We start from the raw sequence: 26213 nt of genomic DNA, 5'->3' as shown, positions 1-26213 counted from the left end.
CAGACAGACATTTTATACAATACATTAATATGAAGAGCATGAAAAAACGGTTACCTACCTTTTAGTAACTGTTGTTCTTCGAGATGTGTTGTTCATGTCTATTCAAAGTAGGTGTGCGCGCGCCGTGTGCATGCCAGCCAGAAGATTTTCCCCTAGCAGCATCCGTAGGGTCGGCTCAGGCGCCCCCTGGAGGGGCGCCACCATGGCACCCTATAAAGGGGCCCGCCGACCCTCCACCCCCTCAGTGCCTTCTTGCTGGCACTCCGACAGAGGGGCAGGAGGGTGGGTGTTGGAAGGACATGAACAACACATCTCGAAGAACAACAGTTACTAAAACGTGGGTAACCATTTTTTCTTCTGCGAGTGGTTGTTCATGTCCATTCAAAGTAGGTGACTCACAAGCCTAACCTTAGGAGGTGGGGTCGGAGACCACTGCTGACTGGAGTGCTGCGCGACCGAAGGCTGCATCATCGCTAGCCTGGTGCGTGATGGTATAGTGAGACGAGAACATGTGGATGGAGGACCACGTGGCTGCTCTACAAATCTCCTGAGTCGGAACCTGAGACAGGAATGCCACCGAGGAGGCCTGCACCCTAGTGGAGTGGGCCGTGACTGGAGGTACAGGGGTCTTTGCTATACGGTAGCATTCCCGGATGCAGGTCATGATCCACGAAGAGATTCGCTGAGAGGGGACCGGGAGCCCCTTCATCCTCTCTGCCACTGCGACGAAGAGCTGGGTCGAGCGTCTGAATGGCTTTGTACGCTCTATGTAAAAAGCCAAGGCCCTGCGGACATCCAGGGAGTGTAGCCTCCGCTCTTCGCTGGAGGCATGTGGTTTCGGGTAAAACACCAGGAGAAAGATATCTTGGCCCATATGGAACTCTGAAACGACCTTGGGTAGGAAAGCTGGATGAGGTCTAAGTTGGACCTTGTCCTTGTAGAAGACTGTGTACGGGGGCTCAGATGTTAACGCTCGAAGCTCCGACACCCATCAGGCCGAGGTGATGGCCACCAGGAAGGCAGTCTTGTATGACAGGTACAGCAGGGAGCATGAGGCCAGAGGCTCAAAGGGAGGCCCCAAGAGGATGGAGAGGACCAGGTTCAGGTCCCAGGCAGGGATCGGCTGATGCACGTGCAGGAAGAGCCTGTCCATACCCTTGAGGAAACGCCCAACCAGTGGGTTCGCAAACACTGAGGTACCCCTTTCTCCCGGATGAAAGGGGGATATGGCCGCCAAATGTATGTGAATGGAGGAAAGGGAGAAGCCCAGTTGCCTTAGGTGAAGCAAATAGTCAAGGACAACGGGAATTGGAACTCGCAGCGGGTCGTGACCCTGCTGACCCAACCAGATGGAGAAGTGCTTCCATTTGGCCAGGTAAGTGGCCCTAGTCGACGGTTTCCTGCTACCCAGCAGAACCTGCCTGACCTGCTGGGAATTCTGCAACTCCACAGGGTTCAGCCATGGAGCATCCAGGCTGTAAGGTGAATGGGCTTGAGGTTCGGATGGATGGGGGAGCCCCGGTCCTGTGTGATCAGGTCCAAGAGTAGGGGCAGCATCAGAGGTGCCTGAACGGACATGTGCAGGAGTGACGTGTACCAATGCCGGAGCTATCAGGATTACCCTGGCGCGATCCCTGCGAATCTTTAAAAGTGCCCTGTGTATCAGGGGAATCGGAGGAAAGGCATAGAGCAGGCCGTCTTCCCATGGCTGAAGGAAAGCGTCCGACAGAGACCCCCGACTGCGGCCCAGAAGGGAGCAAAACCATCGGCACTTCCTGTTTTCCCTTGAGGCAAACAGGTCTAACCGAGGAAAGCCCCAGAGCTGGAAAATTGAGTGCACCATGTCCCATTGGAGGCACCACTCGTGACCCTGGAACGAGCGGCTGAGGGTGTCCGCCAAGCCGATCTGCTCCCCCGGAAGATAGAACGCTGTCAGGTGAGTGGCATTGTGGATGCAGAAATCCCACAGCGTGAGGACTTCCCTGCAGAGGGGAGAGGAGCGTGCACCCCCGTTTGTTGATATAAAAGACTGCCGCCATGTTGTCCAAAAGGACTGAAACACACCTGCCGGCCAAGTGAGACCGGAAGGTCAAACAAGCCAGACGGACTGCTCTCAGTTCCCTGACTTTGATATGCAACTGGAGGTCCTCCGGTGTCCACAAGCCCTGCGTCCTGAGGCATCCCAGGTGCGCTCCCCAACCTCGATCTGAGGCGTCTGTCACCAGGGAGAGGGAGGGAACGCCCACGCAGACTTCCCACAGGTTGAGCCACCACTGAAGCGAGCGCAGCACTAAGCAGGGAACGGACACCACGGAGTCCAGGGGTTCCCTGACCGGGCGATAGACTGTTGCCAACCAGGACTGCAGCAGGTGAAGCCGGAGTCTGGCGTGGACCACCACATAGGTGCATGCCACCATGTGGCCCAACAGCCGGAGGCAAACTCGCATCGTGGTAACCGGGGTGCGGTGCAGTCCGAGGATGAGCTTGGAAATTGCACGGAACCTGGACTCCGGCAGATACGCTTTGGCATGTGTGGAGTCCAGAACCGCTCCTATGAACTCTATGTGTTGCGTTGGAGACAGGGTGGATTTGGCATCGTTCAAGAGGAGGCCCAGATCGAGAAAGGTCCGCCTGATGAACAGCACTTGGGTCTCTACCTGCTCCTTGGAGCGGCCCTTTATGAGCCAGTCGTCCAGGTAGGGGAATACCTGGATGCCGTGCCTGCACAGAAAGGCCGCCACGACCACCATGCACTTCGTGAAGACCCTGGGAGCAGCTGACAGGCCAAACGAGAGCACCGTGAACTGCAGATGGATGCTGGCCACGATGAACCTGAGCTACTGGCGGTGCCGTGGAATTATGGCGATGTGGAAGTAGATGTCCTTTAAGTCAAGGGCAGCATATCAATCTCCTGGATATAGGGAGGGAATAATTGAGGACAGGGAGACCATGCGGAACCTGAGTTTCCTCACAAACTTGTTCAGCTGCCACAAGTCTAGGATGGGTCTCAGGTCCCCTTTTGCCTTCAGTACGAGGAAGTACTGGGAGTAGAAGCCTTTGCCCCTGCACTCCCGTGGGACTGCCTCCACCACCCCTGCCTCTGTGAGGGACTTCACTTCTTGAACCAGAAGTTGCTCATGAGAAGGGTCCCTGAAGAGGGACGGGGAAGGGGGTTGGTGGGGCGGGAGGGAGGGAGGGAGAACTGGATAGAATATCCCCTCTCTACCGTGCGGAGCACCCATTTGTCCGACGTAATTCAGGACCAGGCACGGTAGAAGTGGGACAGACGTGACCCAAAGGTCGGGGTGGGAGGATCCAGAGTCTCGATTGGTAGGTCGTCCTCGACTGTACCATCAAATAGGGGGTCTAGGCCCAGATGGTGGTCTCGATTGGCCAGACGCCTGGCCGGAGGAGTGACGCTGATGACATCTCCTGCCATTTCTACCCCACCTGCGCCCCAGCTCCTGGTGGGCCTGTGGCTGGTATGGGCGAGGGGCCGCCTGCGGCCTAAATTGTCTGAGCTGGGTCGTGGGGGTATGCAAGCCCAGCGAGCAAAGCGTGGCCCTCGAGTCCTTTAAATTATGGAGATGTTTGTCCGTTTTCCCTGAAAACAGCATCTGCCCTTCGAAGCGGAGGTCTTGAATTGTCTGCTGGACCTCATAGGGCAGGCCTGAGACCTGGAGCCAGGCGCCCCGCCGCATGACCAGGCCCGTGGCCAGGGTGCGCGAGGCTGAGTCCGCCACATCTAAGACAACCTGGAGGGAGGCTCAAGAGATCAGCTCTGATCTCGAGTCCTGGAGAAGGAGCTCCACAAACTTCAACATGGCCGAACACGTGTTGTGGCCATATTGGTTTACTATTGCCTGTTGGCTGGCAATGCGGAGTTGTAGGCCTGCCGTGGAGCACACCTTCCTGCCAAAAAGCTCCTGTCTTTTTGTGTCCCTGCTCTTTGGTGTTGACCCTTGAAACTCGTGACGCTCCCACTGGTTGGCTGCATCTACTACCAGGGAGTTGGAGGGACGGTGGGTGTACAGGTGCTCGTGCCCTTTAGAGGGGACGAAGTAGCGCCACTCCATTCTCTTGGCAGTAGGGGCCAATGAGGCTGGTGTTTGCCATAGGGTGCGGGACGTATCCGCTATCATCTTTATCAGTGGGAGGGCTACCCTGGATGGCCCTGAGGGGGCCAGGATGTTCACTACAGGATCCACGTCCACCTCGATCTCCTCCGCTTGAATTGCAAGGCTTTGAGCTCCTCGCCGAAGCAATTGTTGGAGAATTCGAGTGTCCTCTAGGGCCGGAGCCACAGCCGTGCCCGAAACGGCCTCGTCCGGGAAGGACAACAAAGAGATTACATGGAGCGGCCCTTCGTCCGGTGCATGTGGCCCCTCCAGGTCCTGCAGCACACGATATTGAGGTTGCGGTGCTGGTTCTAAGTCCAAATGCAGCACCGCGGCCGGTACCGGGGTCGCTAGTGAGCAACTTGGCGTATCATGCGGTGCCGGCGTAGCCCGAACTAAAGCCGCTGCCCGGTTAGGGGGTGATGAACTTGACGATGGCACATCCCTGCCCGGCGACGGTGCCGGTGGGGCAGCCAGCTGCGCCAGGGCCACCGATGTCGAGGACACTGAAGCCGACCATGACCAAGGCCAAACGCCTGGCCTACCAACTGATGGTAGGCCCAGGGAGTCCAAAACGGCCACTGCGAGAGCAGCTGCCACTGTTGCTGCCACTGCGGGTAACGTTGGTGGCTTGCCCCCGACACTGATCTCCTGCTCTCTGACCTGCTGGAGCGATAGGAGTCCGCCTCTGAGTCCGAGGTCTCTGAGTATGAGGACCTGGGGGGAGTGGCGCCCAATGCCGAAGGTGAGCGGTGCCGAGGCGACGGGGAGCCTCTCCTCTGGTTTGGTGCCTCCTTCGCAGCTCGGTGCGGGGAGGGAGGCGATAGCATGGACGGCTTGCCTCTAGATTGTACTGGTGGGTGGACCACAGTAGGCAACTCCTGACGATGTGGGGAGGCCGGTGCCGGGAGACCCATCATGTCTGAGGCCGCCCTGAACGCCTCTGGCGTCGATGGGGGGCGTATGTCTCCGCTGAGGCCTGGAGAATTAGGATGGTCTGGACTCGACCGCCTTCTTTGCGGTGCAGGAGTCGATGGAACCGCCGGGGGCTGTAACGCAGCCTGTCCGCTTAGCCCCAGGGGTGGGGTCGGCCTCAGGTCCTGGTGGAGAGACCGATACCTCACCAGCTTCTTTTTCTTGGCAGGCACCAGCGAAGGTGCTGCACCGAGGCCGACTTCCTATGACCCGACTCCGCCCGGTGCCAGGTCTTGGACGACCTGGGCTGGGCCTTAAGTCCTGATGCTGGTGCTGGGGCCCGCCTCGGCCGGTTCTGGGTTCGAGGGTGGTCGCAAGGCTGCCTCCATCAGGAGGACTCTAAGTCTTTGAGCCCTGTCCTTGAGAGTTTGAGGGCGGAAGCCTCTACAGATAGAGCACCAGTCCTTTTGGTGGCTCTCTCCGAGACACCTCAAGCACGCAGAGTGTGGGTCACTTTTGGGCATGAATTTCCCACAGTCCTCGCAGAGTTTGAACCCGGGGGACCCGGGCATGCCTCAGCGGGCGACAAAGACTGTGGGGGTGGGGGAGACCCCAGCTACGAAACTATATACAAAGAACTATCTACTAACTATAATATAACTGAAAACACGGACTAAATGGTACGGATAGGACACTGCTGGATTGCTATGCACGAGAAGTTGCAGCTAGCCGTCACCGGCGGTAAGAAGGAACTGAGGGGGTGGAGGGTCGGCGGGCCCCTTTATAGGGCGCCATGGCAGCGCCACTCCAGGGAGCGCCTGAACCGACCCTACGGACGCTGCTAGGGGAAAAATCTTCTGGCTGGCGTGCACGCAGCGCGTGCACACCTACTTTGAATGGACATGAACAACCACTTGAAGAAGAACATTAACATTTGTTGGAAAATGCTGCAAAATGAAAAAACAAAACAAGCCAGCTCCTAAGCTCTGTAACTAGGGTCAGCTCATTCCTCTTAACAGCTATACCTGCACTGAAGAAGAATCACCACAAATGTACTTGGGCAGAGGGGCATTGTCCCATCATGGAAGAAATAGAGATGCCCACAGATCCCTGGCTCTTGCAGACCTAAAGGGGACACAGAAGCATCTATGCCCTCTTATTGGCTCTGGGCTCCCTCTGACTGTGCCCCAGTCCCTGGAAGTGGCTTTCTTAGGGCCTCCCTCTCCCAGATAGTGGGAGAATTTTTCAGATAGGGAGAGGACTGGAAGATAAAAACAGATCACCCAATCCTACTCAGTTTTACCAGCCCATCACCTTCATGAACAATAAAATGACAAATTTCAACAAGAAAGCAAACAAAACAACCCACTCACTGCTTTGGCTGAAAGCCTTATTTTAGACAGGATTACCACATTTAAAATGGTTTTCAAAATTTATTTCTACTTTTAAAAAGTATAAAACTTTTACTAATAAAGTTGAACTCAAAATGACATTAAAAGTGTGCCTGGATACACCACAGACATAAACTACTTAATAAAAACTATTTGAAATGCATTGTTATCCATAAAACAGCATGGAACAGCAAAGTTGTACAGTCAGTAAATCAAGCAACCCTTCTATTAATTTCAGTGAGAGTTTGGCTCAGTTAAGAACCACTGGAGAATATATCCCTAAATCCATCATTGCCAGGGGAAAAAAAATCACACCTCTCACAAACTAGACATACCAATAGATATCTCAAGCATGCATATATCTGACAAGTGACAATGCCCGGTGCCCTTTGCTTGTGGGTGATTTGTACTGAAGCCTTGAGCGATGTGTCATCCATTGCAGAGGCTGCCTGGCTCACTACATTTTTATTCTACCCTCTCGTGCAGAACTCCCTTCCAACTGCCTTTCTCCATCTCCACATTCTCACTTATGTTTTCCATGAAAACTGCAACCCATTTGCAAAGAATCAGGACTTCACAGCATTCTAAACTGCACCTGAGGGCTCGTTAAAAGCTCAGCAGATTCAGAGGTTTGGCTTTATGCAAATATTTTCTTTGAACTCAGTCCAGATGGGTTGGTACCATTTTAACTTTTGGAAAAATATCATCCTTGCAGCAAAATTTCACTTGGTTTGTCAAATGCTGGCAATGTCTGTCCCCTTAAAAAACAAATTGTGTGCAATTCTAATGAAAAATCATAATTATCCCAGATTAGCTTGAAAAGTTCATGAATCTTAGTTAATCTTTTGACCAATCTGGTCTGAATGTTGTTTGTAAGGCAATCCAAACCAACATGACTTTTGCCTTGTTTAGGAATGAACATTTTCCACAGTTCTAAAATTCGCTGTCTAATCTAATGTAAACCTCAGGAGACCATGCTGGCAAAGTAATCTCATCTCTGACAAAATACATACTTTATGTCTCCAGAAAAGTTCTGGAAAAGTTGAAGCCGTGAGAGCCCAAAGGGACCTCATAACACTGGATGGCAGATGGAATTCAATGTTAATAAGTGCGAAGTAATGCACATTAAAAAACATAATCCCAACCATACATGCAAAATTATGGGAGTCTAAATTAGCTGTTACCACTCAAGAATGATCTTGGAGTCATTGTGGCTAGTTCTCTGAAAATATCTGCTCAATGTTCAGTAACAGTCTAAAAAGCTAACAGAATGTTAGGAACCATTAGGGAAGTGACTGATAACACAGTAAATATCATAATGCCCTTATCTATAAACATGGCACACCCACACCTTGACAACTGCATGCAGTTCTGGTCGCCTCGTCTCAAAAAAAGATATATTAGAATTGCAAGAGGTAGCAAGAAGGCCAACAAAAATGATTAGGGGTATTGAATTGCTTCCATATGAGGTGAGATTAAAAAGACTGGGACTGTTCAGCTTGGACAAGAGACAACTAAGGGGGGATATGACAGAGGTCTATAAAATCATGACTGGTGCGGAGAAAGCGAATAAGGAAAAGTTATTTACTCCTTCTCATAACACAAGAACCAGAGTTCACCAAATGAAATTAATAGGCAACAGGTTTAAAACAAGCAAAAGGAAGTACTACTTCACACAACGCACACCAGTGGAATTCATTGATGGGATATTGTGAAGGCTAATACTGTAACTGGGTTCAAAAAAGAATTAGACAAGTTCATGGAGAATAGGTCCATCAATGGCCATTAGCCAAGATAGTCAGAGACAGAACCCCATGCTCTAGATCAGAGGTTCTTACACTTCATTGTACCGCGACCCCCTTCTGACAACAAAAATTACTACACGATCCAGGAGGGAAGACTGAAGCCTGAACCCCACCACCAACGGATTCAGCCCCAGGGAGGTGGCCTGTAACCTGAGCCCCATCGCCCAGGGCTGAAGCCCTCGGGCTTTGGCCCCAGGCAGTGGCTCTTGGGCTTCAGCACCGGGTCCCAGAAAGTTTAAGCCAACCCTGGTGACCCCATCAAAATGGAGTTCTGAACGACATTGGGTCCTGACTCACAGTTTGAGAATCGCTGTGCTAGATGTCCCTAAGCCTCTGACAGACAGATGCTGGGACTGGATAATAGGAGATGGATCACTCAGTAATTGCCCTGTTCTGTTCATCCTCTATGACATTGGTCACATTAGGAAGACAGGATAGATGGGCTAGACGGACCACTGGTCTGACCCAGTGTGGCCATTCTTATGAGAGAATGCTCCCCCTTGGGATTCAAAGCATTTTTAAGAACACCAGATAATACAACTTCTTTTACATAAGTTCAAACATCTGCTTTTGTGTTTGTTAGGGTTTTTTTCTTGAGATATGTTAGGATACATTTAGCAGGAAGGAAAAAAACAAACCTGTAAGATATTGTGCCAGGCTTTGTATTTATAGGGTCTTCTCATCTGAAAATGTACCCAAGTGAACATGGTAGAACAGCTTTATGACATAGGACCAGTTGTGTTTACTCGAACTGCCATCTGCACCAGTCTTTTTATTTCATCTCCTATCAGCCCACAGAAAAACAACAAAAACCCATCCAAACTAGCCAGTTATTAAAAAAATGTTACAGTGGGGCAGAGATCCATTGCCAGTCAACTATTCTTCATGTAGCTGTTGGAAAGGGTTTAGGGTATTTGACTTACTATCAGGCAAAATGACCCTTTAGAGTTTTCCATAATGTTAAGACAGTTACACAAACCCAGCTGCCAACTTCTAACCAGAGCTACAGCAGCAAGAACCAGCAGAACTCACTTTTCTGGAACAACTACTGATTTTTTCTAAGGAGAGATAGGCAAGTGGTTCAAATACAAAAAGACTAGCTGTCATAGGATGATTGAGATTTGATATATGGAGCTGCAGGAGATGACCAATCTGCCAGGTGCTTTTTCTCATCCCTAGCTCTGGAACTCCTCCAGAACACTCTATCTCCTCAGCTGCCCCCTCCCCAGATTTCCCAACTTTATAGATGGGATATAGTATTTCCCTAATGCATAGGGATATTGTGAGGATTAATTATTGTTTGGATAGTGCTTTGAAAGTGTAAAGAACTGCAAGAACTAAGTATTAATTTTATACTATAGTCAGCCTAGAAGCCCCAGCCACAGAGCAGCACCTCATTTTTCTTCTTGTATTTTAAAACTATTCCCAGTCAAGCTCTTCTCTATCTGTTAGATATGCTCCTAACATGACGTTAGCGCAGGAGCAAGTTCCTCATGTGACGCACAGTACGCTAGAAGTCAGATCAACACACAAATGATGTATTACTCAAATGTCAGAAGAATTAAGGAATGGACTAAATAAACTAAATAATCAATTGCAAAATAAATGTAATACTAACATTACACTGTAATTAAATACACTGTAATACTAACATTACACTTATACAGCCTGTCTGGTGCTGTCTCTCTTGCAGTGTTTGTCTCATGATGCTAACTATGCATGAGCATGCATCTACAAGCAGATTCTGACTTGATCTTGCAGATCAAGTGCCAAAAAAGCAGAAGTTGTTTGGCAGTTTAATTCACAGTGCACTAGAAGCTCTAAGCAACCTGGCTGACGTTATTCAGCAGCACTATGCTGTCTTAACCTACAAGAGTTCAGGCTCCTCAGGGCTGGTGAAGGCACTGGGTTGAGTTCAGTGAGTTGATGCACTCAGTGACCGAGCAGAGGGAGTTGATATCACCACTGTCTGCACGTTCTGCCTGCTGACGCAAGGACAGTGTTAATAATGGTGATCTCAAAGATCAGAAGACTAACTGTTCTTCCTTTAGCTGGAAGTAAGAGGATGTGTATGTGGAGCGGGAAGGGCAGTGCTAGAATGTAAATTGAGTTCTACTTGGAGCTATCTGACTTCATAATAAATGATTCCTCTTTCGTACTTCCAAAGAGCTAGGACTCAAGGTCTAGGATTAACGAGTTCATATCCATGATTCATAAGCTCTTCTATAATCATTGTCACCAGATGTATTATTTTAAAACGTGTCTGGAAAAGAAGGTAGTCTGGAAATGCTTTTTTTTGTTTGTTTCAAACTATCCTCAATGTGGCATACTGTAAGGTGACCTAGTGCGGCATCAGAAGCTAAATTATTTGAATAACATGGAAAATGCTGAGTTATATAAGAGCATGAGCAAACAGCTGAAAACGCCCTACCTCTCACTAATCTTTTTGAAAAGCCCCCTATTATTTAATAGTAAGTGAAAAACTTTGCATAGTCTTTTTCAACCATCCTATATGTTTCAATATTAAACTGTATACCTAATATATGACTTTATAGATTACTTCAAAACACCAATAGAAAGGACATAATTCTCTAATAAATTCTACTATTTCTTAGAATTATTGCTATATCTTATTAAACACATAGAAACCCATTGTTTCACCCCTATTCAATTCTATGGAACTTTCCCCAGTAGGGTTCTTATTTGAAAGAATTCTCTTTCACAAGAAAAACACATGCAAATTCTGTGGTTGCATGCTGCTACTGGATTCTTCTGTAGCTAGTTAGTGTAGCACAGCATTTAATTCAAGTATGTCCCTGGAAAATCCATTTATATTTGTGATCCATGCTGTTCTATATTTGTACAGCATCAGTCACAATGTGCTCCAGGTCCACAACTGTGGCTTCTAGGTACAACTTCAATACACATAATAAATAACAATGTACTGTGAATAAAAACTGGCAGATATTTGAAGCAATCCAACCCTTTTGCTGCACTGTTTCCTGTACATGCTCTGTACACTACCAGCCTGACACTGGTGTTTGAAATAACATTTTCTTAACTGTGACACAAATGAAAGAGATTCTGCATATGGACTGTAATTTTTTCCCTTTTAGATTTAAAAACCTTATCCAACTTCCATGATTGTACCCAGGTAGCTAGGTAAAGGATAGGTAAATATTAGCCTTCTGTCATGATTTATTAATAGGCAATAAATATGAGGTGAGTCAGAAACTAAAGCTACTTGTGAATATACGGGTCACCAAACCTTATTTTGAATACGTTACACCCACTCAATTGATCTGTTATCCTTTTCACCTCGGTTAAATTTAGCATAACCAATTGCTTGGTAAACATAAGAAAAAGAATATGCCAATACATAAAAGTCCAAGGTTCTAGATAAAAGCAAGTATTCACTGCTTATGGCTATTGAATGATAAGGAATAATTTGGCAGAGGTTGCTTCTTGATTGGCTAATAAGAGCCAAAGAATTGGTCTCCAAGGCCCAGATCCTCAAAGGTATTTAGGCACCTAACTCCCTTTTGACAGAAGTTAGGAGCCTAAATACCTTTGAAGGTCTGGGCCTTCACCTTTAACATCTTCTTCCTAGTTAGCCAAAAGAGAAAGATAATATCTTTTACTGGACTAACTTCTGTTGGAGAGCAAAAGAGACAAGCTTTAGATTTCTTCTTCAGGTCTTCTTTAGTGCTGTGAATTAAAAATGCTTAACAGAAAGTAAGTTTTCTCTAATTTATTTTGGTCATCACTGAGGATTGTTTTTTTTAATTAGTGCCTCTGATTCTAAATCTTACGCACCATTGCAAAGATTACCTTCTGGCTAGCTAGTAGGAGAGAGTGAATGGTCATGGAAGATAGGGTCCCCTCCTTAGCTCCTCCTAGTAAGCCAAGAAGCAATCTTGGCCAATTTATTTCACAGGGACTGCATGCTCACTTTTATCTAGAACTTTGGACTTTTAGGCATCAGCATGTTTCATTATTCTTGTTTTATCCCTTGGACTTTTATGTGTATTGGCATGTTTCATTTTTCCTGTTTATCAAACATTTGGTTATAATAAATTTAACCTTGGTGAAAAGTATAACAGATTAATTGAGCGGACACACTGTACTAAAAATAAGATTTTAATGACCCTTAAGTTCATTGATAGCTCTGCTTATCAGTTGCACCATTTTTATGGCCTATTTATTAACTGGAGCAAAAGAGACTTTTATTAACCGTTCTTTTGCCTAGCTACAAGGGTACAATCATTGAAGCTGTAACCTTTGAAAAGGAAGCTATAAATGTAAAAGGCTAAAAGGCTGGAAAGGCAACAGATCTTCCTGATGGAAAACAGCTGGCATCTTAGGGGCATAGCCAGAGCCCTCCAGTTCTCTAGCTAGTCCGAGCTGAAGAAATGGCTCCTTGGGACTATATCCAGTTTGAATAATTTAGAGCAGCCCCAAGACTGGTTTAAACAATGCCAGGGTTGTATAGAACAAGACGCCAAAGCAGTGAGCCATCAGGTCCTTCGCAGTTCACTCCTGCTAGCTGCACCTAGATAATACTGAGCACAGCTAAGAATTTTCTTCCAAATGCACCATTGCCAAAGTTTCATGCTGTTGAAGTGGAAGAGCAGAACACTGATGACTTCTGATGATCTTGTAAGTGAAAGACTGCAGGTGTCATTGTCATAGTCAAACACAGCTATGCTGATATTATAAGTCCAAACTTTCTGGGAGCTCTTCAACATCAGCTTAATTCAGGAGCAGTATCTGTCTGTCTTCAACACTCCAAAGAGTGGCAAAGATCAATTGATAATTATGTCACAAAAACATCTGAAAGGCAAAGACTGGAACCTGATATGACAGCTGGAATTTTCTTTTATGCTGACATCATCATCTTCAATGTAGCACAAAATCAGAAATGTAAAGAAGTGATTGAAGCACTTCACCATGGATATATTATCCAGACAGATTTAAACTCACAGCTCTTCTACTACATGCTATAAATACAGAATCAGAAGAAACACTGGGGAAAAAACTAAAGAATCAAAGGACCACAAATTGGTTGTTCAGACATCAGAAATGACCTAGTAACAGCTAAAAGCATTTCTACATATTGCTACTGATTCTACATCTGGAAAGAAAATTGCAGAATATCATATTGTGTCCAAGTTGTTGAAATGCTATCTGAGAATCCAGAGAAATGTAGGACAGTTAGATATGGTCCTTTGTCATCTGCTCTGATGACAAAAATGAAATGGAAAGTATGAGAGCTTGCCAGGTGCAATCAAACTACATTTCTGACTTAGGCTACGTCTACACTACAGGATAAATTCAAATTAGCTTAAACCGATTTTATAAAACAGATAATCTAAAGTCGATTGTGCGCGTCCACACTAGGCACATTAATTCGGTGGTGTGCGTCCATGGTCCGAGGCTAGCATCGATTTCTGGAGCAGTGCACTGTGGGTAGCTACTGTAAAATAATGAGCCCAATAATGTCGATTTCCGTCCACACTAACACTATTCCGATATGGTAATATCGATTTTAGCATTACTCCTCTTGTTTTGTAGGAGTACAGAAATCGATTTAAAGAGCCCTTTAAATCGATATAAAGAGCAGTGTAGTGTGGACGGGTGCAGCGTTAAATCGATTTAACGCTGTTAAAATCGGTTTAACAGCGTAGTGTAGACCAGGCCTTAGAGTTGCTCTGTTCCTTGTTGAGGCAATACCACCACCTAATGGTTCTAAAGCACAATGTAGAAGTTAAAAACTCCTGCAAATATCAGCCTTCTGGTTGGCGGATTTTAAAAGGATCCCAACCAGAGCTTGTGGGGGGGGAGGTAAAGTTTAAAAGTTCAAAAATATTCTTCCAGCCAATTCTCAGTAACATAGTGCAACTCTCCAGATGATTGGCTCTCTGTAAGGATGCTGAAGTTTGCACTGAACACAGGGAGGTCTTTGATCAAATCATAATACCCATTATACATAACAAGGGTGTTTACAAAGGGGCACTCAATTTAAAAAACCAGCTGAAAAGATTTCAGAAGAACCGACAGATTATTCACTGAGGACAATATTATCTATGATTCAGGGAAAATCAGGATTGATCTATTACCAAAGAACTAGTTTTTGTTCTTGTTTGGTTCTAACAGATTATAAAATTGACAATTCAGAGACGCTATGGAACCATTCCATTACTTAGCCAACATGACTGGTCCCAAATACAAAGGTCACAGGTGGAGCCCAGAATGGGGAGAAGAGGCTGAAATATGACCGAAGGAACATAATCTTAAATCCTTTATATAGAAATCTGGCTATCTGAAATCCATGTTTGCAAAGGAGATTGTGTCACAGTTCCTTGAATCAAAATAGTGAAAAACTGTGGAAGTAAAAATCATAGAAAAGAGAACAGTTGAATTAAGAATGTTGTCAATTTTTAAATGAATTTTACTCATTCCCTGCCTCAATCAAGTGCATGAATATGCATTTAGCATGTTTAGTCTGATCTGTTTGAAGCTTTGTAACATGACAAGAAAATAAGTTGGCAGAAGTATATCTGTATTGAGATTTACACTAGTTAGCAGAATGCAGACTCAGTTATTTTGTTCTTGTCTTACTTGAAACCTTGCAATTCTGTGCATCGGCTTTTCTGTGTTTTTTTTCAAGAATAAGCATGCTTGCAGAGTGAATCATATCGCTTGTTTTGTGTTTCATTTTAACAAACCTTCTGGGGCTTTTTAGTGAGTCTCCACACCCCTTGAAAATACCAGTTGATTTCTGTGGTCTATCAGCCTAATCGCAACCACTCTAACCCTAGGTGTACAATTTTTCAGAAGTCTTGGTATAAAACTGTTAAGTTTCCTAGATAATATGTTTTACTTCTGGAAAGAAACACTTGGCATTTGTAGCTGCCATATTAAGCCGGTCTATATCAGATGTTTGCTCATAACAGAGGCCAAGATTTTCAAAAGCAGGAGCCTAAAGTTACGCTTCTATTTTTGAAAATCTTGACTATGATGTATGTGTTCTGATCTAACGGGATGATTAAGTGGTGTGGAGGGTTTTCTGCAGGCCACCTGCACTGGGGTGGATTTCATCCTGAGTGAGATTCAGGAATTGTTGTTTCCTGTAGAAGTATAACAGATTACACTGAATCCTGAACAAGTAATTTTGCGTAATCTTAAGGGAATTATTATTCCACATCTTTTTGATAGAAATGAAACCCTTCACACTGTCTTGGTGAATCTTGGTAATATGTATCTAGCAACGTGCTATAAAGAATATGTGTGGCTTCTGGAACTGATAATAAGCATATTTTATCTTGGTTTGAACGCTGCTTATCAAAAGAAAAGTGCACTGTCTGGGATGAGAATGTAAAAGGAGAAGAGCAGCAAAACAGTGAAATTTCAGAAGGTTTAGAGGATTAGCTTGGTTTGAATGGGAACATAAAATTTTGGATGCTTATATGAACCTTATCCAAACTAGCTGAACATCATGGATCTGTGAAACTTAGCTGAAAAAAAACCCTTGAATATAGTCCTCTCACAAGATTGCAATACTTCCCCCAAGCCTCTTCCCCCGAGCAACACGGCCGGGGCAAGGGAAGCAGAGTGGGCTGCTCCCAGCCCCCTGCTAATCTCCCGGGCCACTCTGGGACTGCGGGGCCCCCAAAAGTGCCCTCCCACAGCTCCTGCCTCCCAGGCCCTAGGGGGGGAGCCCTGACCACCCCCAAGACCCTCTGCCCCTTATCAAACATTGTTAAACATTAAACATTCACCTTAGAACATTTTTTTAAAAGGACACAAACTTAAATCCAGCTCAGTGTCTCTCTCTCTTCCCTTCTTACTTGCCTTAAAACAGTTAATATTGAACAATTCATTGTTACAGAAGCTATTCCATTATAAGAGGCACTTTCCCCTTTTGTAATTAAGAGGGTCAGAAAGATTAGTTCAGCACTGAAGACTGGCAGAACATTCCTTATTGTTTTCTAGTGTACTTTATAAAGCATTAGAGAATAAATCATTTTGGTGGGGAGGGTGGAATCATTCTTTTTGTCAGCATGTGTTAGACAGGAAATATGGTCAGACACTTGTGCTTGTTTCATAGACTGCAAAGTTGCTAAATGTACATTGCAGACCTCTCAGATGTGTCCGGAGTGGAAATCAACACTTAGCTCTGTCCCCTCCACTGACATATTTTCACTTGATTTAGGCTCTGCCTACAAACGGCAACCAACATTGTATAATACCTATGCGTAAACACAGTTTAATTACAATTGTTACCAATCTATGCTATAATCAAGTTTGGCTGGGCAGTGTGGAAGGGGTCAAAATGGTATTTTACCCTAGGTCTTTCCCCCAGTTAAAACACATTTATTAACTCATATACACTGGCTGGCTAAATCATGTCATAATCTGAGATGGCCACAAGCATACAGTGATGTATTTTCAGAAATAACATTTGCAAAAAAACTCTGGAGAGAGAAAACTGTTTTATTCATTATTTTAAAACAAATGTTTTGCAGAAATGAAATGGCATTAAAAGAAGCTTTCATTTTATTGTTTAAACTGGAAACTTTTCTATATTAAAAACATGATGCATTTGTGTTTTTTTTCTTAGGACTTTTGATCATGTATATTCCCTGTAATGATTATGGAGGCATAGTAGCCATACTACAGTTAAGACTAAAGCTACTCCCTCATTATAAAACCAGTTTTCAGCCCCTTTTCATTTAACAACATGAAAGCTCTTCCGACAAATTCACATGCTGCACCTCATTCTATGGTAGAGTTTTCTTGGACAGTTTAGTAAAAATTAGAGAACTATAAACAAAGTATAATATTGAGGGGGTTTTTTGGTATCAGCTGGACTCCAATGAAATACTCTCAACCTTAATTCTTCTTTAGAAAACCTTTTTGATTATGATTAAGAGATGACTCTCAGACTACTACAAAGCTCTCCCTTATAAGGAATCCAGAAGTTGCTTGGACTCTGTACTCTTCCCAACTGTACTTTTATTGTGAGGAATCACTGTGAAGCATTAGCTAAGTGATCCCCAGACAATCTGCTTGGCAAGGAATTATTTTGTTTTTAAGTGTTCACTTATAACTCAGATTAGAGTGCTAGCAAAACTTCAGCAGAAGCTCAAAGATACCTGGAGTTCCCTTTAAAAACTAAAGCTCATTCCTGCCTCTCTCGCCTTTCCCTGCAGTGCAATAAATAATAAATAATTATTATTATTATTATTATTATTAAACACTGTATTTATGTTGCATTAGCACTTAGAGGCTTCAGCCAGACTGGTGCCTCATTGTGTTAGACACTGCACAAACTGTAAATTGTAAGTGACAATCCCTACCTCAAAGAGCTTATTATCATGTAAATTTAAGCTTTAAATGATTTATAAATAGGACTCTGTGTCTGTCACAGAGGTCGCGGAAGTCACAGATTCCATGATTTTCTGCGATCCCTGTGACTTCTGCAGCGGCCAGCATGGCTGACCCCAGGGCCACCCAAACAGATGACCCTGGGGGCCAGCTGCTCAGGTGGCCCCAGAGACAGCCACACCGGCTGCTCCTGGAGTGACTCAGGCGGCCCCGCAGCCAGCCACACTGGCTTCTGCTCGGGCAGCCCCAGGGAGCTGGCCCCAGGGACCGCCCGAGCAGCAGTCCCAGGGGTGGCCAGAGCAGCGGCAGGTGGGTGGCCCTGGGGATGGCTGGAGCAGTTGCTGCTTGGCGGCCCCTAGCAGCTGGTCCCTACCCCACTGCAGCAGCGGTCTCCTGCCCCCCTTTGCCCCCTACAAGCTGCAGTCTCCCAACTCCCAGAGCAGCACTTCCACCCCTCAATCCCCAGCTAAGATTTCATCAGGGGTATATGGACAAGTCATGAACAGTACAAGTCATTGATAGGTCACGGGCTGTGAATTTTAGTTTATTGCCAGTGACCTGTCCATGACTTTAACTAAAAATACCCATGACTAAACCGTAGCCTTATTTATAAACACAGCAAAAGGGATTGCCTAGTGTTCAATTTTGGGGAGGAGGGGGAAAAAGGCAGAAGACCCCCAGTCTGAAATGTATCTGCTGCTGTCATAGGGGAAGTATGCTATCTAATGAGTTATTTTAAGTTTATTAAATAGAGGGAACTTTCTGCTGGTCTGCTACAAGAGAGTTTTAAGTCAGTACTTTCTTCCCCATCCCATGAGTAACAGGCAGTGTGAATTCCAGACTAGCTTTTTGATCACCCCTGGAATAAGCCACATAATGCTCCTGTTCAACAACTTGATTTATAGCACAACAGCCAGTGTCCTTTATAACCGAATTCACTCAGCAATGCAACTGGTAGTAATGTGCCACCTTCCTTACACCTCTTGGCAGAGGGCTAAAGGATCCAGTCTGCATGGAGACTGAACAGGGATGGTCTCTTCACACCAAAAGTGAAGCACATTGGGGAGTAATGGGTATAGGGGAGCCCTCTCTATTGCTGCCCAGGCCTCTGTTCTGTGGATAAACAGGACTTCAGTCTCCAATACTGCCAGTCCCTGTTTTCATATGCTTTACATTCATTTAAAAAAAAAAAGAGAGAGAGGTCAAGAGGTCAGATACATTGAAGAAGAACAGAAGCTGCTCTCTCTCTCTCTCCCTGAGAACCCTACATAAGATTGCAAGGAAGCCTGCAGGGACAAGTAAGGACAAAATATTTCTTAGAAATTTTAGATAAAACCTCAACAGTAGCTTCTGGATATTATAGGTGGAGCTGGTAGCACAATCTATCATTAAGGGTGCCTGACGCTTTCCAGTATAAGACCCTGTTTTCAGTTGCTTAGAATTTTGCCAAACTGACGTTTTCTATGCAAGGTGTCTGTCTCAGGCTGATTTATTTTATTTTATTTTATTTTTGTTGGCACATTTCAGCTAAAACAGCTGTTTCTGAAAACAAGATTAGGGAACAATACATTGTTTGGTCATGTGAAAAAAATCACAGCTGCTTTGTTGAGAAGCTCTAGAGCCTTTGAAAAATATCAATAGAGATTTGTTAGAGTTCAACAGCTAAATTCTTTGCCATGCTAGGCATGCTCCGGCCCATGGCTGCAGGGGCTGAGAGGACTTTCTCTGGAACTGCTGCTCCTTGTAGTCAGGGGCTTCTGTAGTGTCAGGGAACGGAACTGAGAGTAGGGAAAAGGTCTCTCCTGTGCTCTTCATGCCCCTGGTGCCCAGGCAGCATGGAGGAGGAGAAAGCAGCCAGACACAAATGCAGAGGGGAAAGAGGAAGAACAGAGGCAATAGACTGGGTCAAGGGTCCTGGTATAAGAAGACTGGGAATGGCAGCTGGGAGCTGAGAGCACAGAGGCAGAGAAGGCACAAGAAGCCAGGAATGGGTGGAAGAGCTTGGGACTGGCTGGGCAAGGAGACTGGGGCAAGACGCTTGCAGAGGAAGAGTGGGATGGTAACTCAAGGGGCAGTGCAGAGACTGGGATTTACTCGAGGAGCCCTAAAGGAGAGACTGGGACTGGTTGGAAAGGAGATTGGAACTGACATGAATGTCCTGGGGGGGATGAAACCTAGGACTGGGAAAGAGGAGCCAGGGTGGAGGTGGGCGGGGAGGGGGCAGGTGCTGGGACAAGCAGTTGTTGAGGGAGAGACAGCACTGATAAAGGGTAATTAAAGACAGTATAATAATGCATATGCACAAGGTGTCAAATGAAGGTTGCAAAGGCAGCCCTTAATTCTGGGATTTCCTAACTTGTGAGTGCTTGGACTCTGCAACCGTAACGTTCTCTTAATGTAGATGTTGGTGTGTAATTTTCACTGGGTTTCCTAATTTAAAATATTAATAATTCACAGAAGTATCATACTACTACTACTGCTACCTTCCCCTTTGCCCTCTCCACTTGGTTGGCCTGCACTGGTCTAGGGGCATCCGCCTGCCCTGTAGGTTGCAGAATATTCTTCTTCGCTTACACAATCAATCTGTACCACTGTCACTCTACTGCTCCTATTGTCACCTCTGGAGCTGTTCTCTTAAAAGTTTAAGAACAAACTTTCCAAATCAAAACCCAACCTTCTTGACACTTCCTGGAACAGCACCAAGCTTATGTATCTGCCTGGATACAATATTCAGTATGCTTTGCTTTAATTGGGAAAAACCCTAACATTTTATTCAACACCTTTGAGAGCACCTGCCATTAGCCTATACAGGGGCCTTACCGCAGCTAGAAATGACACTTGGTTGTTTTTCCAAAGCTTAAAGTGGTCCTCATTGATTTACCTGTGACTCCTTGTCATGTTTGCTGGGATCCTTTTCATAGCTTTCTGCATAGATCCTGAGGGTAGCTCGCACGCTGCTAGAAGCACTAAGTCTGAAGACGAGCCTCGAAGCATCTGAGAAAATAATTCGCAGTCCCTGCAAAAAGAAAGAGGAATATATGGGTGGCAGCAATGACTTTGCAAAATTATAATCCAAAATCAAGAGCGAGAGAGGAAGGATTATCTCGGTTCAGATCTTGGCTCCTCCTTCAGGCAATTCACTTAATCACTATGAGCCTCAGTGCCCCATCTGTAAAATGGGGATAATACTACTTCCTTTCTCCCACCCTTCACACTGTCTGTTTAGACTGTAAGCTCTACAGGGCCACGGTTTTCTCACTAACGAATGTACTGAGCTGAGCACAATAGAAGCTCGATGTCTAGGGAAGCTCGATGTCTAGGGAAGATGCTGGTTTTCTGCTGCTGCTGCTTTGTTGAAGCTGTGTTTCTCTTATGTGCCTTCATTACACGGATATCCCAATGGAACATCATGCAGCAACACTACAGGTGACTTGTCAGGCAGAAGCAAAGTGCATATGAGAAAGCTAGGGGATCATGGAACCAAAGGAGTCAGCAGAGTACACAACTGATAACGTATTTTCATATCCCTCAGGGAATGTGCATGAAGATGTGGTTATGAGTGTCTCAGGGCATGTTTACAAGGGGACACTCAGGACACTTAAGCCTCTTTAACTAAAGGTGTGAATGTAAAGTGCATTAGTTAAAGCTCATCAAATCTCTGTGTGGATGATCACATTCTGATTCACATGCATCCAGCGAAGTGGGTATTCACTCACAAAAGCTTATGCTCCAATACTTCTGTTAGTCTATAAGGTGCCACAGGACTCTTTGTCACTTTTTACAGATCCAGACTAACATGGCTACCCCCTGATACCGGACACATTCTGATTAGTTCGCTTTAGCTGCAAATGTTATCCCTCTCCGCTTTCTCCGTACTGTTGCTTACTTGTACAACACGGATCTAATTCTGATTAAACAGGAATCTCAAATTCAAGGTCAAGGGTGTGATATACACTAAAAATGGCAACATCTCTCTCAATTTCATCCTGATAGTTGGGTTTGGTGTGATAAATGGAAAAGATTGGGACTGCTTCATTCCATTAATTCTCATGGAAATTTAAGTGACTCCCTGGTGCAACAAATCACTCTCGCTGTGAAGTAAAGACAGGAAGGGAATGCAGATGCTAGAGCTCTTACCGTGGAAAACTGTCAGAACACGCATTGAGGGAGTAAAAATTGATGCCTTTATGCAAAAATTACATAAGTGTAACAGAGTGTGCTGAGTCAGCCAGGAGCAAACTCAGCACCCTGTCACTCAAAGCCCCACTAATATAGGTTAACTGAGACCTAACTGGAAGATCAATTAACTAGGTAGAGCTACAGATGAGGGGCTAATTTGAGGGGGAGGCAACCCCAGCAGCTGGGAGCATTCAAATTGAGAGGAAGGAAGTGCTGAACAGAGAGCTGAGAGCCTGAAGGAAGGCAGAGGTAGGCAGGCCTGGTGCTGCTACTTCTGTTCTCTTCCCCAGAAGCAAGTGGGTGAACTACCTGGGGGACTGTAAATACATGTAAATAGCCCAACTGGCGGTATCTGGTTGGAACAACACAATAAAAGACGCTGGTGGTGAAGGAGACCTGAAGCGGTGTAGTCTGTGATTAAGGCCTGAAAGGACTCACCAGGAAGAGCATTTGAAACAGGTACATCTGTATGGTCGGAAAAGAATTGGGGAAAACAAAGCACAAGGCAAATGTGGCATTTTGACAAAGATATTAGAGACAATGGTTGGCAAATAGGAGATCAAGTCATGCCTTTGTCATCTGCTGTTCCAGTCCAGAACTCATATCACAAGTGACTAACCTGGCAAAATGCCAACCAATAGTAAAATGCCGGCCAATAATGATAAAGGAGCTCTTGCATCATTTATAAGAAAATATGCTACTGACCATGGTGCATCAATTGCGCAGGACATAATCCTCAAACCAAGTCCATGGGATGATGTGTCTTCACTGTATCAGGGTTGAAAAGAAAGTTGAGGATAAAAAAATCAAAAGAACAAGGCCAGCAAACCACACTATAACACACTATCTAAAATACCACCTGACCACTCAGAAGACGTTGTGATACTGATGGAATTACGGTCTGAGCGTTTGTCTACACTTACAGCGCTGTAGCTACATCGCTGTAGCACTTAGTGAACACACTACCTATGCTGACAGGAGCACTTCTCCTGTTGGCATAGTTACTCCACCTCCCTAAGAGGTGGTAGCTACATCAACAGGAGAAGCCCTTCTGTTGGTATAATGCCGTGTACACTAGGAATTAGGTCGGTGTAACTGCGTCGCTCAGGCAATTTTCCACACCCCTGAGCAATGCAGTTATACCAATGTAAGTCGGTGGTGTGGACCAAGCCTGAGGGTATGGCTACATTAGAAATTTCAAAGCTCTGCCCCGGCAGCGCTGTGGGAACGCTGCCGTGGCAGCGCTTTGAAGTGTGAGTGTAGTCAGAGCCGCAGCGCTGGGAGAGAGCTCTCCCAGCGCTGCTTGTAAACCACATCCCTTATGGGTGTAGCGTGCAGTGCTGGGAGCCCCGCTCACAGCGCTGCCGCCCTGATTACACTGACACTTTACAGCGCTGCATCTTGCAGCGCTCAGGGGTGTTTTTTCACACCCCTGAGCGCGAAAGTTGCAGCGCCGTAAAGTGCCAGTGTAGCCAAGCCCTGAGCCAATTACTATTTTCACATCAAATGGAAATACGGGAAGCGTGCAAGTTCTCCTTCACAAGCACTCTTCCCTCCAAAAGAAAATGCCTCTCACATCTCTCAATTCTGTGGCAGCCTGCTTTTAAACTATTTCCAGCTACTGCACCTCTGTGTTTTAAGCAATGACCCCTTCTTTCAGCAATACCTGCCAAGACTTTGTGAAGTTAAACATGAAAGTGGCTGTATTCAAAATAAATCTTTAATTTAATTATTTGTGGCATTCAGTTCAGGGCACTGTATTCTAGTAAACAAACCCCTGAGGATTTAATCACACATCATTCACACGATACTGAACGTTGTATCATTAGATTGCAAGTTCTTGGGGCAGGGACTGTCTTTTTGTTCTGGTTTTGTACAGCAATGAGTACAATGAGGTCTTGGCCCATGACTATGGTAATACAAATAAAAAGATGACAACGATGATGACAATGACAAAAATTTGACCAATCTACAGCGATTGCAAAGTTGTTGTCTTCATCAAGTAGCTAACTCGATTTTTCATCAGCCCTCTGGGTCTATCAGCTCTCTGTTAGCCTCTCCGTTAGTGGGGTTGATTGTTCAGATTAACCCAAGGAAAGGCAAGACCAGGACGTGGATATGAACGAGGCACATTTTTTTCCCCTCTGGAATAAACCGGGCCCATGTCAGACTCCAGGCAAGAAAAGTTTCAGATGGTTCTGATTTTTATTTTTGAGTCAGGATGGTTCTCTTTTCCTATACTCACCCAGAAGTGTTTTTATTATTATTCCTGTTGTGCACCATCGTGTGGTACTCACACAGAGACTCCCTCCCTTCTCACGACCATTTTAACTGGTGTAATTCCATTGAACTATTCCAGATTTACAGCAGCATGAAGAGACTCAGGATAAAAATCTAGTTGGGGGAAAAAAAACCAAACAGATTTCCCCCCATTTTCTTCTGCGTATTGTGCTGGCTCAAAGAAAGGCAGATGCAGATGTGGCCCCAAAAGATAACCTTGCAGACGTAGGAATAAGAGTGCAGGAGACAGTGATGTGCTCCAGCCCTGGCAGAAGCTGTCTGGCCAGCATGGGCTCCCTTAGGCAATATCTACACTACAAAGTTAAGTCGACTTTATGTAAGTCAACACTGAGCCTCCAATTTAAGCAAGTCGATCTCGCGTGTCCACACTACGCTCTTTGTGTTGGCGAAGTGCATCCTTAACAGCAGGGCTTGCATTGAAGCACTGAGGACTGCATTGTGGGTAGCTATCCCACAGTGCACATAGCTGAGTGGAATTTTGGGTTGGGCTTGCAATGCCTTATGGGCCAAAACATTGATGTGGGTGATTATGGGAACATGGCATTAGTCTCCCATGATGCACTTACCTCCCTCCTTCTGTCCCTGAAATCAACAGCAAATAAACTAAGCCTTTTTTGCACCTTTTTTTGTAAGCCTGGGTTACCTGCGCAGACGCTATAGCACAATAAGCCATACCCCATTCAGCTGTACACTGTTGTTGTGAGCATTACACCTCATGCCTTATCCTGCAGTATTTACACAGCCAACTCAGGATCCACCACGCAGAACAATGTGATGCCATGCAAACAGCCATGCTGGAAGACAGAGCGGAGCAATTCGCAGTTGCTGACAACAGTCATGCATCACCTTGACATGGTTGAGTGCCATTTCTGGGCACAGGAAACAAGCACTGACTGGTAGGACCACATCGTTATGCAGCTACAGGATGACGAGCAGTGGCTGCAGAACTTTTGAATACGTAAGGCCACTTTCCAGGAACTGTGTGAAGAGCTTTCCCCTGCCCTGAAGTGTAGCAATAGTAAAATGAGAGCTGCTCTGATGGTAGAGAGGCTTGCAACGCTAGACAGCTTCCGGTCAGTGGGGCATCAATTTGGAGTGGATAAATTTACCGTGGGATCTCTTGTGATCCAAGTTTGCAGGACCATCAACAGACTTCTGCTAAGAAGGGTAGTGACTCTGGGTAACATGCAGGACATAGTGGATGGTTTTGCTGCGATGGGGTTCCCTAACAGCAGTGGGGTGATAGATGGTATGCATATCCCTATCTTGCCACCACAGCACCTTGCCAAAGAGTACATAAACCGAAAGGGGTACTTCTCAATACTGTTGCAAGCACGGATGGATCACAGGGGCCATTTCACCGACATCAATATGGATGGTCGAGAAAGGTGCATGACGTGCACATCTTTAGGAACACAGGTCTGTTCAGAAAGCTGCAAGCAAGGACTTTCTTTCCAGACTGCAAAATAACTGTTGGTGATGTTGAAATGCCAATCATGATCCTGGGAGACCCAGCCTACCCCTTGCTCCCATGGCTCATTAAACCATACACAGACAGCCTGGACAGCAGTATGGACCGGTTGAAGCATAGGCTGAGCAAGTGCAGAATGGTGGTGGATTGTGCCTTTGAACATTTAAAAGGTACTGGGGCTACAGAGGGGTAGCCAAGGGTAGGCAAAGGCAGCAGGTCCAAACCCTCCTCTGCCAGTGATGAATGCTGTGTACACTGCAGTCTGCCCCAGGGAGCGGGGGCTAGATGGTGACTGGCAGTAGCCATATTCTGAGGTGATGTCATAAACAGATAGCTAAGGGTTAATGTTTCTTTCACCTGTAAGGGGTTAACAAAGGGAACCAAACACCTGACCAGAGGACCAATCAGGAAACCGGATTTTTCAAAGCTCAAGGAGGGAATGTTTGGGTCTGTGTCTTTTAGTCTGTCTCTCAGCTATGAGAGGGATCTTTCTATCTTCAAGCTTCTAATCTTCAGTTTCCAAGTTGTAAGTACAAAGGTAGAAAAGACAGTAAGCTTTCATTGTTTTTTTTGTATTTACATGTATGTAGTTTGCTGGAATGTTTTAAATTGGATATCTTTTTGAATAAGGCTGTTTATTCAT

General features: G+C 45.6%; 1 protein-coding gene across 1 annotated transcript in view; it reads right to left on the bottom strand.

The window, feature by feature from the left end:
* The window catches only part of PGM5 (phosphoglucomutase 5), a 152451-nt gene that overhangs the window by 2321 nt on the left and 123917 nt on the right, over window positions 1–26213 (bottom strand). The window contains exon 10 of the mRNA XM_032801810.2: window positions 20501–20635. Coding sequence (XP_032657701.1) covers window positions 20501–20635 — 135 coding nt within the window. The remainder of the gene's footprint in view (window positions 1–20500; window positions 20636–26213) is intronic.

The sequence above is a fragment of the Chelonoidis abingdonii genome, chromosome 6 (assembly GCF_003597395.2).
Source record: "Chelonoidis abingdonii isolate Lonesome George chromosome 6, CheloAbing_2.0, whole genome shotgun sequence".
In the NCBI taxonomy this organism is placed as follows: domain Eukaryota; kingdom Metazoa; phylum Chordata; order Testudines; family Testudinidae; genus Chelonoidis; species Chelonoidis abingdonii.
This window is presented reverse-complemented; position numbering and strand designations above follow the sequence as displayed.